The 15,527-nt window shown below is 56.9% G+C and overlaps 2 protein-coding genes across 4 annotated transcripts in view; one reads left to right on the forward strand and one right to left on the reverse strand.

Annotated features, from left to right (window-relative positions):
- The window catches only part of ACO2 (aconitase 2), a 41,509-nt gene extending 29,898 nt beyond the window's left edge, over positions 1-11,611 (forward strand). Inside the window, exons 5-18 of the mRNA XM_019660549.1 lie at positions 713-871; positions 1,108-1,258; positions 2,513-2,617; positions 3,549-3,640; positions 4,706-4,811; positions 5,979-6,136; positions 6,361-6,434; positions 6,911-7,022; positions 7,869-7,991; positions 8,231-8,386; positions 9,305-9,496; positions 9,908-10,040; positions 10,563-10,684; positions 11,109-11,611. Coding sequence (XP_019516094.1) covers positions 713-871; positions 1,108-1,258; positions 2,513-2,617; positions 3,549-3,640; positions 4,706-4,811; positions 5,979-6,136; positions 6,361-6,434; positions 6,911-7,022; positions 7,869-7,991; positions 8,231-8,386; positions 9,305-9,496; positions 9,908-10,040; positions 10,563-10,684; positions 11,109-11,243 — 1,818 coding nt within the window. The 3' untranslated portion in view covers positions 11,244-11,611. The remainder of the gene's footprint in view (positions 1-712; positions 872-1,107; positions 1,259-2,512; positions 2,618-3,548; positions 3,641-4,705; positions 4,812-5,978; positions 6,137-6,360; positions 6,435-6,910; positions 7,023-7,868; positions 7,992-8,230; positions 8,387-9,304; positions 9,497-9,907; positions 10,041-10,562; positions 10,685-11,108) is intronic.
- POLR3H (RNA polymerase III subunit H) overlaps positions 1-15,527 on the reverse strand; it is a 34,625-nt gene that overhangs the window by 10,388 nt on the left and 8,710 nt on the right. The window contains exons 3-5 of one of the 3 annotated variants that reach the window (XM_019660552.1): positions 15,393-15,456; positions 13,765-13,966; positions 12,585-12,891 (exon numbers count right to left, since the gene is read on the reverse strand). The exons of the other annotated variants lie outside the window; for them this stretch is intronic. Coding sequence (XP_019516097.1) covers positions 12,838-12,891; positions 13,765-13,966; positions 15,393-15,456 — 320 coding nt within the window. The 3' untranslated portion in view covers positions 12,585-12,837. Of the gene's footprint in view, positions 1-12,584; positions 12,892-13,764; positions 13,967-15,392; positions 15,457-15,527 lie in introns of those variants that run through there. 3 annotated transcript variants of the gene reach the window in all.

Genomic DNA, 15,527 nt, shown 5'->3' on the forward strand with positions numbered 1-15,527 from the left:
AGTCATATCTGCCTGCCGATCTTAACTGGGGCTTATGTTTGGGGTAGGGCTTGTATTACGAGCATCCTAAAACATGCTAGGGCTTATTTTTGGGAAAACACGGTAGGAGAAGTGTCTTAGTGAAGGGAATGCTGTGAAATGGGAAGGGTGATGAGGCAAATTGTCATTTCCCTTCAGCCAGCCACTGCAGTTCTCAGAGCCACCCCCAGCGCGCTGGCGTTGGGAAGCCTCGCCTCTCCTTTCCAGCTCAGCAGTACAGTGCTCATGGCCGGTGCTCCCGTTGGGGCCCCTGTGATTCCTCTGGGGGCTGGAGCCAGGTCATGAAAGAATGGTCTGCCCCGATGAGAAGCCAGATAGATGGGCACACGCCACATGTCCACCACACGAGGCAGGGACTGTCGTCAGGAGCACCTTTCAGTGGTCACGCTTGTCCCCAGGCCTGTCACAAGACGCATTCTTGTATCGCAGTTCATCTGGTTCTTGCTGTGGCTCCTGGGGTCGAGATGGTGTGGGCGTTCTTATTGTGCTAACAAATGAGGGAAGTGAGGTGTAGGGAGACACTTACAAGCCCAGTCAGGAACTATCAGAGCTCTCCACGAGGCCAGGCCACCTGCTTCCTAAGCCTCTGGTTCTTCCAGGCCCCACTGGGGTGTCCCCGTCCTGGAGAAGCGCCTGAGAATGACCCAGCTTAAGATCTTGGATTCTTTTTCAGATCATTCTGGAAAACTATGCATATCCTGGGGTTCTTCTGATTGGCACTGATTCCCACACTCCCAATGGCGGTGGCCTGGGGGGCATCTGCATTGGAGTTGGGGGTGCTGATGCAGTGGACGTCATGGCTGGGATCCCCTGGGAGCTGAAGTGCCCCAAGGTGAGGGGTAGGGAAGGGCTCAATCAGGGGTGGCTGCAGGGGGGCATTTGGTGGGGATGAATGGGAGTGGTGGAACCCAAAAGGGGTGAGCGAGTAGGTCAGCCTCAAACCTCTTGGGGAGGGAGGCGGAGCTAAATAAGTAGAAACGGGAAGTCCAGCAGGTAGGAAGAGTCCTGGTTGGAACGTGACGCATGGCTCACAGCATCTATGATTGCTATCTTGCCCCACCTGTTCAGGTGATTGGTGTGAAGCTGACAGGCGCACTCTCCGGTTGGACCTCACCCAAAGATGTGATCTTAAAGGTGGCGGGTATCCTCACAGTGAAAGGTGGCACAGGCGCTATTGTGGAGTACCACGGGCCTGGTGTAGACTCCATCTCCTGCACTGGTGAGGAAGGTGGCCACGTGACGTGGCCCTCAGCTTGCTCGGGGCCTGCTGGGGCCTGGAGCTGAGCCGTGGAATCAGTGAATGGGCTTCCCCTGAGAATCTGTTCAGTCGGTTTGGGGACTTAGGATGGACACTTAGAGGCAGAGGGGAAGTGGTTAGTCCAGATCCCCCATTAAACAGAGGAGGAGATCTAGGTCCCTCAGTGGGGGGCAGGGAACTCCCCTATGAGCACAGAGTTAGGGGCCGAGCCTACTTCTGCTGCTGGGCTCTGGCCATGACCCTGGGCTTCCTGGAGTGATCCAGAGAATTCCAGAGAGAATGGAGGTGATGGCAGGAATGGGGGTTAGCCAGGGCTTCATCCAAAGCAGCCCTGTTCCCACATCTTCCTCTGGCTGGAGTTGGAGCCTCACTTCCCTTGGATTACATTACCTATCACCTGTTAGCCTCCAAGGCCAGGTAGGAACCAGCCCCTTCCTGCTCATCACTCCTGGTGACCTGGCCTCAATGCCCTGGGCCCTCAGAAAGCCAAGGAGATTTGGAATGAGCCTTAGACATGGTCCGGTTCAGACTTCCCCAGAGCTACTGTTCAGCTGGCCCTTGTACCTCTCCAGTGATGGAGGGCCCACACTTACAGGTAGCCCTTACCGCCTTTGACTGCTCAGTTAGGAAGTTGATAACAAACCCAAAACCTCTGTCCCAGCAACCCCGTGAGCCCGATGTCCTGATAGCAGTCAGGACATCTGTAAGTCCCACCAGTTCTGCGTGGGGCTCTGCGGTCCGGACCGTGGACGTCGTTCCTGTCTTATGCTAGAAAACCTGGGAGCCAGAAACATTTCCACACAGTACCATGGTATGGCTGAGGGCAGGCGGGCCTGGACCCGAGTGTCATACCTGCATTTACTTTATGGTCTGACCTTGGACCTCTGAGCCAGTTCCCTCACCTGCCAAGTGAACACAGTAACAACAGGGCAGTCTGGCCAGGTCAGCCTTTAGCACACATGGCCGTCTAGTCACTGAGCAGGCCAGCCAGGTCCAGAACTAGAACTCGGCTTGTAGGGGCTGAATCTTGTGTTCGCTTCCCTTGACCAGCGGCCGCTCTGAGAGCCGGGGTACTGAGTTCTGGCCCCAGTTTTAACCCTGGGCCACAAGGGAGGAGTCTGCCCGCTGGCCCCTAGGTGGCCATGTGAGTGAGGACAGAAGTGATGCCCGCTGCTGGGTATGAAGATGTGGGATTCACGGGCTGTTTCCCTGCAGGCATGGCAACAATCTGCAACATGGGCGCAGAGATCGGGGCCACCACGTCAGTGTTTCCTTACAACCACAGGATGCAGAAATACCTGAGCAAGACAGGCCGGGCAGGTGAGCCAGGGGCAGGGCGGTGGGCTGGACTGGCAGGAGCCACACCGTCCCCTTCAGAGCAGGGGTCCTCAACCCCGTGCCTCCAGACTGGCTTCAGAGGCTCTGAAAAGCCCCCAAAAGTGTATGGGGTTGTATGTGTTACTGTTTCAGAGTAGGGTGTCTAGCTCTCATCAGCTTCTCGAAGAGCCTGGCATCTGAGTTTGCGGCATGCCTGCCTCAGAAATGGAATTTAGTTTCACCTGAGAGGGTGGCTGAGTGTCTCATCTTCTTGGCCGGGTCCCCTACAGGAAGTTCTGGAAATGACACGGATCTGCTTCTGTTTATAATTCCTGCCCTAACAAAGGGAGGAGGAAAACATTTGGAACAAGAACCGCTTTCCCAGCCTCCCTTACAACTTCCCTGAGGTTCTAGCTTGGCTTCTCGGAAGCGCGGAGTTGGAAATGGGGCCTGTGGGAGGGATCTTTGGAGCCTCTGAAGGGAGGTGAGCCGGGATGATTGGTAGAGCCAGACGCCAGGGGGCCATGGGGAGAGCTTGTCTGTTCACTGCCAAGCTCTGCACACACGGCATGCTCCCTGGAAGGCCCGTCCCTCCCTTCCATTACCAAGTAACTTCAAAACTCAGCTCTTCTCATCTCCAGGAAGCCTTCCCTGATCCTGAACCTTAGTCAGTGCTTCCCCTATGTGTCCCTGTGTTCCTGTGTGTATGTCTGTTGTATGGTATCGTCACTTCTGGATCACTGGTAGCTCCTTAGCTGGATTGCAAGCTCCTTGAGGGCGGAGACGATGTCCTGTGCTGTTTGTTTTGTTTCTTTGCCATCAGTGCCCAGGGCCTGGTGTTTGCCAGGTGTCAGGTAACTGGCTCGGATGGATGGATGAGGTCTCATGCCCGTTTGTTTCACACGCTTCCGTCTCCCTCCCTCGTTGATTTCAGACATTGCCAAGCTCGCTGATGAATTCAGGGATCACTTGGTACCCGACCCTGGCTGCCATTATGACCAACTGGTTGAAATTAACCTCAACGAGGTGAGGAAGGGAATTGGGTCCAAGGAGTTTCTGATGGTGGGGAGTTCAGGCCCCATCTGGGGCTTCTAGTGGGCCCTGGGCAGGGTCAGGGAGGCTCCTCACCTGCATACTAGCAGGGTTCTCGGGCCCCTGGTTCCCCAATACCCCTGCAAACTGCTGCCTGAATCAGGCTACAGTGGGGTGAGAGGGGTGGCAGGATGTATGGCCAAGGGGAGAGTGAGGTGGTGTGGCTGGTGATTGAGGAACCAGGTCAGTTTGCCCCTCCTCAGCTTTAGCAGAAGCCAAGATTTCATCCTAGGGTTTGCTTGGTTGTCAGGGTTCAGAGGGAAAGGCCTGAGGTTCCCAGGCCCGAGCAGGGTTTGGCACCCTGAGACCTGCAGAGGAAAGGCCTTGCAGCAGGAACAGAAGCAACAAAGTATAGGTCGAGGGTTTTGGCCCCGAGGCCGGTCAGCATGAGTTCAAATCCTGCCTCTTCCACTTAAGTCTGTGACCTTGGGCAAGTTAAGTCAACCTCAGTGGGCCTTACTTCACCATGGGTGAAGCCTAAGGCAGTCATGGGAACCGAAGGAGCTAACTCATGTCATAATATTTGCTGACACTTACCAAGTGCTTTTCAAAGTGCTTTTGTAGAAGCACTTTGCTAAATGCTTCACATTTCTTGGTAAGTATTATCACAGGTAAAGCATCTGGCCTTACGTTCATTTTGTCCTAAAATTCCAAAAGCAGCATAGTATGGGAAATAATGGACTTGGGAAGCTGACAACCCTGATTCATCCCATGCCTCTGCCATCTCCTAGCTATGTGACCTTGAGCAAGTCACGTCAGCTCTCTATCTGCAGACGAGAGAATATGAGCCTGGCAGGGCCAGCGGGATCCCAGGAGCTGTGCATGGACAGTGCCTACTGCTTGGGTGTTTCCTGGGATGAGCTTTGAACCTTAAGAACAGTAGTTGGCCCCCTAGGCCCTCTGTAGGGACTTGGTGAGTGGGAGCCAGGCAGCCTCTGAAGAAGAGGCTGTCCATACTCCAAAAATTGTTCTCTTTCTGCTCCCCGTGTCTTTGTTCAGCTGAAGCCACACATCAATGGGCCCTTTACCCCCGACCTGGCTCACCCTGTGGCAGAAGTGGGCACCGTGGCAGAGAAGGAAGGCTGGCCTGTGGACATCCGAGTGGGTAAGCACTTTCTACCTCGTCGAGTTAACAGGCCTTAGGGCTCGTGGGTCTGCCCAGGGCTGTGGACCAAGCCTGTGCCCACCATGGGGCACTTCCTAAATGCACCAGGCACTTTTTGAAATCGTTTCTTTATGGCTTTTTCAAAAAATTACTTTTTTTTGGTTTACAAGAAATATATGCTCATTGTAAAACACCCCTAATCTCAGCCTCCCAACCAGAAACCAGCTCTGAGAGGGATTCTGCATTTCTGTGTACATGCATATATCAATGTATACCTTTCTATTTTACCAACATTTCATCACATCACCCACAATGCCTGACTTCACTTTACATGCTTTATATATACAGACACATTGGCACATCAGTGTCACTAGCCCTTGCCATTGTCACAGTATAGTGTGGCTGTGGGAGTGTGGACCCTGGAGCCAGGTGGCCTGGGTTCACATCTAACTCTGCCACTTCATAGCTGGGTGACCGTGAACAAGTCCCTTCACCTCCCTGTGCCTCAGCTCCCCATCTGGAAAGCGGGGAGACAATCATACTCGTTCAAGTTCTTAGGACGACTAAATAAAAGTGTCTCTATGAAAGCCTGGCATTAAGTGCTGTGTAATGGGTTCGCCCTTAGTAGTTGAAGCAAATTAAAAAAAAATCTTTGGTGGTTTAATATAATAATTAGAAAATAAATCGCTGGATTGCTAAGAGAGATTCTTGATGTCTGTGATGTCACTCAGTCTTTGACATTTTTAATAACCTTGATAGACTTTTTTAAAAAGAACTTTTTCCCGATTATAAACCAGTAAAAAATCCAGAGAGTTCTAGAAAGTCTAAAAGAAAAAAATTAGCATCTCCTGAGAGCCCTCAGCAGTGGTCACTGTTCATATTTTAGTGTGAGCCCTCTCACGTGGGAACACTTGCATGTTATATTATTGTAAGAATGGCCGACACTACCACCATATGTGCTCAGTGTCATGTTCAGTGGCCACATTGTCTTCCCTTAAATGGCTGGGTCATAAGTAGTCTGTCCTTCACTGTTAGGTTTCTTCTAGCTTGTCTCTGTTAAGCACAGCCCCTGGCCCAGCACAGTTGGTGAACTCTTGACGAGGTCAGGTGGGGACCTCTAGTCACTGTCTGCTCCTGACCCCTGACCCTACCACCCACATGCACTAGGTCTGATCGGTAGCTGCACCAACTCCAGCTATGAGGACATGGGGCGTTCAGCAGCCGTGGCCAAACAGGCGCTGTCGCATGGACTCAAGTGCAAGTCCCAGTTCACCATCACACCAGGCTCTGAGCAGATCCGTGCCACCATTGAACGGGATGGCTATGTGAGTGCCCACATGCCCCTACCCCAGCGCCCCCACCCCACCACTGAGTAATGTGGCTTCAGGACAGGACAAGCCGCAGCCTTGTCGGCTGGGGCTGGTACCGGGACCTGCAGCTGCCCCAGGATTCCAGGACAGCTCTTCACCCGCCAGGAGGCTGAACCACCCTTTGCCATCAGCCACTGGCCTGCCCCTGACGATTCCCTGTCCTCCTCTATCTGCTGCAGGCACAGATCCTGAGGGATGTGGGCGGCATCGTCCTGGCCAATGCCTGTGGCCCCTGCATTGGCCAGTGGGACAGGTGAGAGGACAGCCCCTCATGTCCAGGGGTGTGGAGCCCCAGATGTTGCAGGGAGACGTTACTGGGTGTGGAGAATTGACTATAGCTTCAGGGACTGTTGCACGTTAGACGACTTCCAGGGTGGACTGGCAAACTGGGCTGGAGGTAGAGAGGAAAAGCCCCACAGCAGGACTGAAGCCTCAGCTGGTGGGAAGAAGCCAGCGAGGCCTCGTCCTAATGGACTCAGCGGAGCCTCCCACGGAGCCATTTGAAAGGAGGCAGTGGCCCCGGGGCAGGAAAGTCAGGCTTTGCCTTTTAACGTGTGTCTTCACATGAACCTCAGTCATCCCTGAGGTTCCCTCCTGCTCTGTCTGCGTGAGTCCCACAGATGAGGCTTGTTTCAAGGTCTTTCCATTACCCCTTCTCTCATCAGCCAGGCAGGATGGGCCAGGTGACAAGGCCAGACATCCCTAACCCTGTCCCCTCTGACCTGGCAGGAAGGACATCAAGAAGGGGGAGAAGAACACAATCGTCACCTCCTACAACAGGAACTTCACAGGTCGCAACGACGCCAACCCCGAGACCCATGCCTTTGTCACATCCCCAGAGGTGAGACTGCCCAGCCAGGCCCTAGCCTGCGTCTGACCCCATGGGGCCTGCTGTGGGAGGGTTGGCATTGCAGAGCAAGGGGTTATGGGAGCAGAAACCAAGAGCCACAGGCCTCACCAGCCCCAAGTTTCATGCTTTCAGTGGCCCCTGCATGGCCCCCTCACATCCCAGCAGTCAGGTGCTTGTTTAGTACAGTTGTGGTCAGGAGCTTTGGAATTACCACCCATACTGGCTTGACCAAGTCACGTTCCTTTTCTGCGCCCCAGGATCAGGATCCTGTCAGGGTTACACGAGCAAGTGCAGAAAGCCCTGGCCCTGTGTGAGCCGGGAAGGGGCCTTGTTATGACGAATGTAGAGGGCACTTAGTGGGAATTCAGTCAGTCTTAGCCATTGTCGGCACACAGCCAGTCTTTCTTGACTTGATTTTTTAAATGAGTGTTCCAGAAATATGTTTGTTTGCTAAAAATGAGTGAAGAGTGGCCCTTCCATCTTCTAGTGTTACCCATTTAGGAGCGTTTTCGTCACAGCAGCATTTTTGTGCCGGGGCCTCTCTTGGTCCAGGGTGGCACACCTGTGAGGGTAGAGGCCAGCAGTGCTCGCCCTGCCCCCGAGGTGGGTGCTGAGGTGGGTCCAGTGGGAAGCAGTAGAGGCCAGATTGCCCTGGGTTCAGCGGTCCTCTGCAGGCCCGATGGCCTGGGGTCCCAGAGAGATTCCTGCACCTCTGGCCTCTGTGGACACCTTGGAAATTCCCTGAGCTTTGTTCTCAGTTGTGATCTAGGCTTCGGCTGGGGTGGGAGATGGAGTGGTGTTTGGTGTTAACCAACAAACTGTCCCCCTCCATTTCAGATTGTCACAGCCCTGGCCATTGCTGGCACCCTCAAGTTCAACCCAGAGACCGACTTCCTGACAGGCAAGGACGGCAAGAAGTTCAAGCTGGAGGCCCCGGATGCCGATGAGCTTCCCCGAGCGGTGAGCCGCTGCGAGCCAGCCTCAGCCTGGGCCCTCAGGCCACTGCCGGCTGCTCTGTGGCCAATCCGCTTCCTTCCCAACACCTGGGCATCTCAGCTGCACCTGTCCTGGGCAGGCCGGGGTAGCACCGTTAGTGAGAGTGAAGCAGCGCTAATCACTGGGAGGGAAAGGCTTGGGGCATGGGGGAGTTTGCCTTCTGTGAGACATGGCATCCAACATGCCCCTGTCCCCTGCTGCAGGAGTTCGACCCTGGGCAGGACACCTACCAGCACCCTCCCAAGGACAGCAGTGGGCAGCGGGTAGATGTGAGCCCCACCAGCCAGCGGCTGCAGCTTCTGGAACCTTTTGACAAGTGGGATGGCAAAGACCTGGAGGACCTGCAAATTCTTATCAAGGTCAGCAACACGGAGACAAGGCCAACAGCCCCAGCCTGCCAGCGCAACCTTCCCTGACCAGCAGGAAAGCCATGGGCCCAGGGGAGGACAAGGGCAAGGTTAAGGTGGGGGGGCAGGAAGGGAGGCTTGGCCTCAGAGAAGCAAGGGCATCTGTAGCCCAGGGTCCCCTTCTTTGCTCCCCTGTGCCAGGCAGAGCTGGATCTGGCCAGCTGCTGTCTGGGGCTCTTGGCCATCTGGCTGCAGCTGGTAAGGGCCACCTCCATTGGGTGTGGGTGGGAACGCAGGGAGGGCAAGAAGGGCACACGTGACCCAGCACAGCAGGTCTCCACTCCAGAAGCCACTGATTGCTCTGGTCCCACAGTTGGGCATTAGTGGTGTGGCCTGTTTGGGAGCTGAGCAGACAGACACAAGCCTTTGTCATGTCAGACCCATGTCGGACATGAATTTATGGTGTTTACTAACAGGTCTCCAGGCAGTGACACAGCCAGTATTAAGCCCACGTGATAGATGAAACTGATCAGTTACCACCCAGGACCCAGACACATCCCCGGGCTCTTCTGTCCAGCATGTCTGTAGCCAATCTTAACCATCTGGGCATCTTACTGGGGGCCTAGGCCTGAAGTGTGAATGAGCAGACCCATCCATCCGCGCATTCTAGCCTCTGTCCCGTTTGAGTGTGCTGTCCTGGAGATCTCACTCCCAAGGCCGTTGAGGGGTGGGTGATGGCCTGATCTGAGCCCTTTTGGTCAGAGTGTGACAATGCCAGGACTGCAGACCATGTGTGCTGCACTTGATTCTCGTCACCCTTCCTGGGTCCCGGCCACAGGGGCCTGCGGCCTGCCTCCAGAGGGCTTCTCCCTTCATCCACGACTCAAGGGCCACGCCCCAACCTCTGTCCTCTCTGCTCACCTACCCAAGGTCAAAGGGAAGTGCACCACTGACCACATCTCAGCTGCCGGCCCCTGGCTCAAGTTCCGTGGGCACCTGGACAACATCTCCAACAACCTGCTCATTGGTGCCATCAACATCGAAAACGGCAAGGCCAACTCTGTGCGCAATGCCGTCACCCAGGAGTTTGGTCCTGTCCCTGACACTGCCCGCTACTACAAGGTGGGGCAGTTGGTGGGGGTCGTCTTGCACCTCCTGGTGGCTGGGTGGGGCAGAGTAGGTGGTCCAAGGAAGGGGTGTTCTCCACCCAGGAGCCCACACCAATAGCTTTGCTGTTGTCCCGGTGCCATGGAAGCAGTCCTGTCACCTCCAGTGGCATCCACTGCTCTGGTTTTTGCTCCACCATGGCTCTCCGCCCTGGCCTCCGTGCTGGGCACCGATAGGTGGGTTGCACCTCCTGTTGCCCACTGCAGACAGGGCCTGGTTTGGACCCGATTCATCTGCCTTCACCTGCCCTTGGCTGGGGAGGAGGGGCCTCTCTGGCCTCTTCATCTGTGAGCCTCAGAGCCCAAGGGCCAGGTGGGTGGGGCCGTGCCCTCTTGTCCCTCATCTCTCACTTCCCTTTCCTGACAGAAACATGGCATCCGGTGGGTGGTGATTGGAGATGAGAACTATGGTGAGGGCTCAAGCCGGGAGCACGCAGCCCTGGAACCACGCCACCTTGGGGGCCGGGCCATCATCACCAAGAGCTTCGCCAGGATCCATGGTGAGCTGGGGCTGGGACCCAGCCCCGCCTACTTCCCTTCACTGGCAGCCCAAGGTCACCCAGCCTGCCAGTGGCTGAGTTGGGCCTGGAGTCATGTGCTAGGTTTCCTGGCTGTGCCCACAGCTCCTGTTTTCCACGCCCACCAGCCTCTTTCCATCAGATGTGCTGACGCCCACAGCTTCCCATCTCAGGCAAGCGCTGGTCTGGCTTCCAAACTTGTGGACCCATCCAGGGCATGTGGTTTGTCCTGCTTGCTGGTGAATGTCTACAAGGAAGGCCTTATGGAGAGAGGCGCCAGTGCTCACTTGTGTGGGTCCTAGCGAAGGCACCTTGTCACTGGGAGTGCTGCCGATCTGGGCCTTTTAGTTACTGCCCCAGGTTTATCCCCAGGTGGTAGGGCTGGGGTGTCTCCCAGAGCCGCATTGGACTTAGAAAACAGGAAGCATTCTGGGCTGGTGAGGTTTCTGCAGAGAAGGATGGGGCCCTGCCCACTGTGGACTGAGTACAACCTCTGCCTTCCAGAAACCAACCTGAAGAAGCAGGGCCTGCTGCCCCTCACCTTCGCTGACCCAGCCGACTACAATAAGATTCACCCTGTGGACAAGCTGACCATCCAGGGCCTGAAGGACTTTGCCCCCGGCAAGGTCAGGGGCCACGGAAGGAGGGTGGGCTGGCAGACCCATCTCCCCCAAGGCCCTGCTGAGGGGAGGAATAGGGGACAGCCACCTTGCACCTCTTCCCATGAGCCTTTGTTCTAGCTGGGAGGGCCCTTAAGTTCTCTAGGCAACCCCAGAAGGAAGGAAGTGCCTTCTCAGAGAAGAGGGTGGAGTCAGCTCAGGCCCTCCTGCTATTCACTCATTAGCCCAGGCCTGGCACTCACAGGCCAACACCTCATGCCCAGCAGGACCCTCTTGGCCCCGGGAGTTGTGCCATTCAAGTCTTACCACAGCCACCTGCTGGCCCCCAGGCCTCAGGGTGGTGCCCAGCCTGCTGAAGCTCAGCAGAATGGGGGGCGGGGGGCTGTGTTCCTAAGAGCCACTCCACCCACACCTGCTTCCTCCCTTGCAGCCCCTGAAATGCGTCATCAAGCATCCCAACGGGACCCAGGAGACCATCCTCCTGAACCACACCTTCAACGAGACCCAGATCGAGTGGTTCCGCGCTGGCAGTGCGCTGAACAGAATGAAGGAGCTGCAGAAGTAGGCCCAGCGCCTTGCTCCTCAGACCCAGTTCTGGTGTCACCCGTGGTTCTGCATGTCATCAGAACCAGATCTGAGCCGATCAGCCATGACTTCCAGCTCTGACATGGTGTGGCCAAGCCTCTTGCCCTCCCCTCCTTCAGCCCATGGAGTGACCCATGGTATGGTTGTGGGGGTTCTTAAAATGTTTCGGCCCCCGGCTTTCCCGTTTTTAGTTTGGTTCAGATCTTGAGCACTCCATGCAACTATTTATTTTTGATGACAAGACTCTCATCTAAAGATTTTCTCCTGTCTGATGATTTCACTGGTGGCTGAAGGATTTTAAAGAACCTTTTGCTCTTGCAAGGAAAATAAGAACCCACATTCATTGACTTCCTGTGTGAATGGTGGTGTCTGTGGTGGTATCAACTCCAGGGTTCAGAGGTGTCTTGTCATCAAAGTTGGTGGAGGTCCTCGATAACCACACCACAGCTGGACCCAACACTGCAGCGAAGGAGACGTGGGCTGGCTGATTTCCCACAGCTTAGCCCCTTCCCTGCCCTAACTCACCTCTGCCTACAGGGCAGTCTCCCCTACCCCCCACCGCCCCCAATCCCAGCAGCTTCCTGGTAGGCCGGGAGCTGGGCCCAACATGGAGCCTCCTGCGGGGGGGGGGGGGGGCTCCCCTTTCTCTGGGCATTGATTCAGTCCTCCAAACAGGTGGGCTCAGCCCCCCTCTTCCACACAGGCCACCCTGTCCAAGGTCATAGCTAGTCCACAAGGCACACCGTCCCCCGCCCCTCGGCACGAGGCAGCGGTAGGCACCATTCCGCAGCTGCTCCCCCCTCCTGGAGCCACCCTGCTGGCACATGCTCTGGTGCCATGTGTGAGCCAGAGGCCAGGGCAGGCGCCATTCTGAAGGGGGCCCCTTCACCAAGACAAGACTGACTAGGGAACCAGGGTACTGGTCTCAGCAGAAGTGAATAAAAGGGCAGGAGGAACCTGGCAGTGCCATTCTGCTGAATCAGCAATGGGGTGCTGGCCTTCATGCTGGTTCTGGGGTCTGCAGCAGACCCACAGGGTGTTCCCGGTGTGGCCAAGGTCTGAGTGACAGCTGGCCACCAGCCCTCACCCTGGGCCAGCAAAGCCCACAGGCTAGTCAGTGGGAAGAAAGATGCTACCTTAACACTCTTCTCAGCAAGGGGCAGCCACCCCAGGCCAGCCTCTCGCTCTGCTCTGTGTCAAGTCCTGCCATTTGGGGGAGGGCATCGTCACAAGTGATTCGGAGGGAGGAAGGACATGCTACCCCAGCTGTGGCAACCCGGTGACCTTAGGTCATGACGACGGCCATTGAGACAGGAGTGGCTCCTCAACCGGTGCTGCCATTGTTTATTAAATGTCTTTGCTGTGTCACTAAGAGCAGGACTTGAGGAAGAGGAGCAAGGCCAACGTGGCGGGGGAGGGGGCAAGCTGGCAGGGCACTCCTGGCTCCCGCCGTCCAGCTCCTTGGGGCACAGGCTGTTCCTTGGCAGCTGCGGGGCTGCTGCTGTCTTCACGGCACCTTTCGGAGGCCTGGGGCAGGGTCTGCGGACTGGGCAGGTCTGCTGGCAGGCCCCGGGCTAGCTGCTCGTCCACCAGGAGAGAAGGCCCAGGCCCGGCTCACTAATGGATCCCTGCCAGGGGAGAGAACAGGTACATTTCATCCACCTGCGGGGCGTGAGCCAACTCAGGAGGCAAAAGGAGCGCTTTGTGCTGGGCACGCAGCTGGCACACGTGAGCACACAGCCAGGTTCCCGTCTTGGCCCCAAGGCCTCAGCAGGGTCAGGTACCCTCCCTCACCCCCAGGCCAGTCCTGAGCATGCCCTCCAGAGCCACCTGTGGTCTCGTACTGCCAGAAGGGCCTCCCTAGTGACCCTGAGCCTCAGCCACCAAATGTATGTGTGGGGGATGTCCTGGGCCACCCGTTTCTGGCACACAACTGCCTCCAAAGTGAATAACCTGCAGCCCACATTACACCAGAAAACCCTACTAGGAGGCCCCAAAGCCCCCCTTTTGTCGTGTGTCACTGAGTTCATAAGAGTAAAAGACAAAAGGAACCCCAGTCGGAGCTGGCGGCTCGCAGCCTCCCCACCACGTCAGGTGGCACTGGGTTTGGTGGAGCAGCCCTGAGGGTCACCCCGCCCTGGAGCCACACCCTTGCTCTTGGGGCTTTGACTGGCTCCCAAGCTCCCTCCTCAGTTTCTTCGTCCTTAGGCCCATTAGCAGCCGCCTTGTCATCCAGATTGGGTTCTGTCCCTCTCTTTTGGGCAGAAGTGTGACTCACCCACCCTCCACAACAGCCTTGGCAGCTTTATCCCCTCACCACAAGGAGGGTCCCAGGGAGAACCAACTGCCCCAGATCACACAGCAAGGACCTGCACCCTGACCTGGGACGGGGTTCTAGGAGTGGAACCCACGTCAACAGGCAAGGAGGGGCCCTGCCCTCCCGCAGCTGGGTTCTCCCATCACTGTCCCCATGGTTTCGGCAGCACATCAGGACATCTCACCACAAGTGTGTACGGAGCCTCCTTCTTTGGCAGCTCCTCACTGGAAGAGGCGGCCTCGGCCGAGCTGGGCCCGCTGGGGGACGTGTCCACAAAGCTCTCGTCCACCACCCGGAAGCGGATCTCCTCCCCGGTGTCCATGTACAGGTCGTGTGCTCCTTCCTCTGTCTCGTACTCCCACACCCACACCTGCTCTGCGTCGTCGCTGGGTGGGACCCAGGTCAAGGCAAAAGCCAGGCCATGGGGGAGCTCCTGAGGACTGGGGGTTCTTCCCACAGCGCCCACCCCTCGGCAAAATCCAATCACTTTGGATGGGAAGTCAGGAAAAGCAGGCCCAGCTCCATGTGCAAGAAGTGAGGTTGGGCCAGGTCTGGGCCGTAGAAGACCCAGGCTGGGACCACGGGGGCCCTGGCCAGGCACCCACAGGTTTCCTCAGGTCATGAAAGCAGGAAGGAGGCTCGAGAGCAGAGCATGCGTTTGCCTCAAGATGGGAATGCCACGGCCTCGCCACGGCCTCTTGCTGCCCAGGCTCCCCTCCCTGCTGGGTCTGACTCCGCCTATAGGTCCTCTCAGAGGCCCACTGCCAAGTGCAGACATCAGCTCCACTACCCGCCAGCTATGACCGGGGGTCAGCCCCAGCCCCTCAGGGCCTCAGGGGCCCCATCAGTAAAGCGGACTGGAGCAGCAAGGCCCACCCTCACAGGGCCATGCAGAGGGAATACAACAGCACACACACACCAGGCTGGCCCTCTGGTATTAGCTAAGGCCACCTGTGCGATCCCACATTCCTTTCCAGCCACACCTTGTGACACTGACCAGCAGGCAGCAGGAGGCCTTTCCCAGTTTTCAAAAGGACGTTGTTGGGATGGGAGGTCACATGCCTGAGGGCTCACAGCTGTAGAGAAAATAAGCCCGGCTGGGCCAGGCTTTCTGACAAGTTCTGGAATCCCATAGACCCTGCCCCCAGTCCTGCGCAGGCCCAGCCAGAGCCATCTGCCAAACCAGCGAGGGCGGCCCCTGGTCGCTGTAGAGCCCACACTGGGGAGCCACGCTGCTCTCTAGCTGCAGCCCCGGCAGCGGGTCCTGCCTCGCCTCCCGTGTGCCAGGTCCTGTGCTGGGCATTCTGGGTACAGTCGTGATAGGATGGGGCCCCTCCCAGTGAGTAGCTGCGGTGAGGATGCACAGAAACAGACAGTTCCAGTGCGGCAGGCTCAGGGCTGGGACAGGGACAATGGGAGAGACCAGCAGAGGGAAGCAACCATGCCAGGACCCTCACAGTCACGCCCTCAAATGCTGATGCCGCCACTTGCAGACCAGGGAGGAGAGGAGGTGAGCCAGTCAAGGCAAACCTCTCAAGGGACATGATCTTGGAGATGATTCCTGCAGGGACCATCTAAGCCAAGTGAACCGGAAGTGGAAGTACCCTGCCTACTGTGTACAACCTACACAACCAGACCTGACGGCCCAGAGAGGCCCAGGCACGTGGACACCAGGCCAGTGTGGGAAGCACAGGCCTAAGTGCAGGAGGGAGGGCTGGGCATGGAGGCCACAGCATCCGGTCACAGGACCAGGGCCACCCCCAGGAGTGAGGCCTGAGCGCCTCTGTGACCCGCTTTAACTGGGGAGGATACAACTTGGCTGGCTGCTGCAGCGATTCTGGGGGGATGAGAATGTCATCAAAGAACCCTAGAGAGACTGGAAGAAACAAGTGATAGCATGGGACAGGGATACAAGTGGACAGTTAAACGAGGGGTCTGGATACTCAA

This window comes from Hipposideros armiger, unplaced genomic scaffold (genome assembly GCF_001890085.2).
Source record: "Hipposideros armiger isolate ML-2016 unplaced genomic scaffold, ASM189008v1 scaffold_321, whole genome shotgun sequence".
Lineage (NCBI taxonomy): Eukaryota > Metazoa > Chordata > Mammalia > Chiroptera > Hipposideridae > Hipposideros > Hipposideros armiger.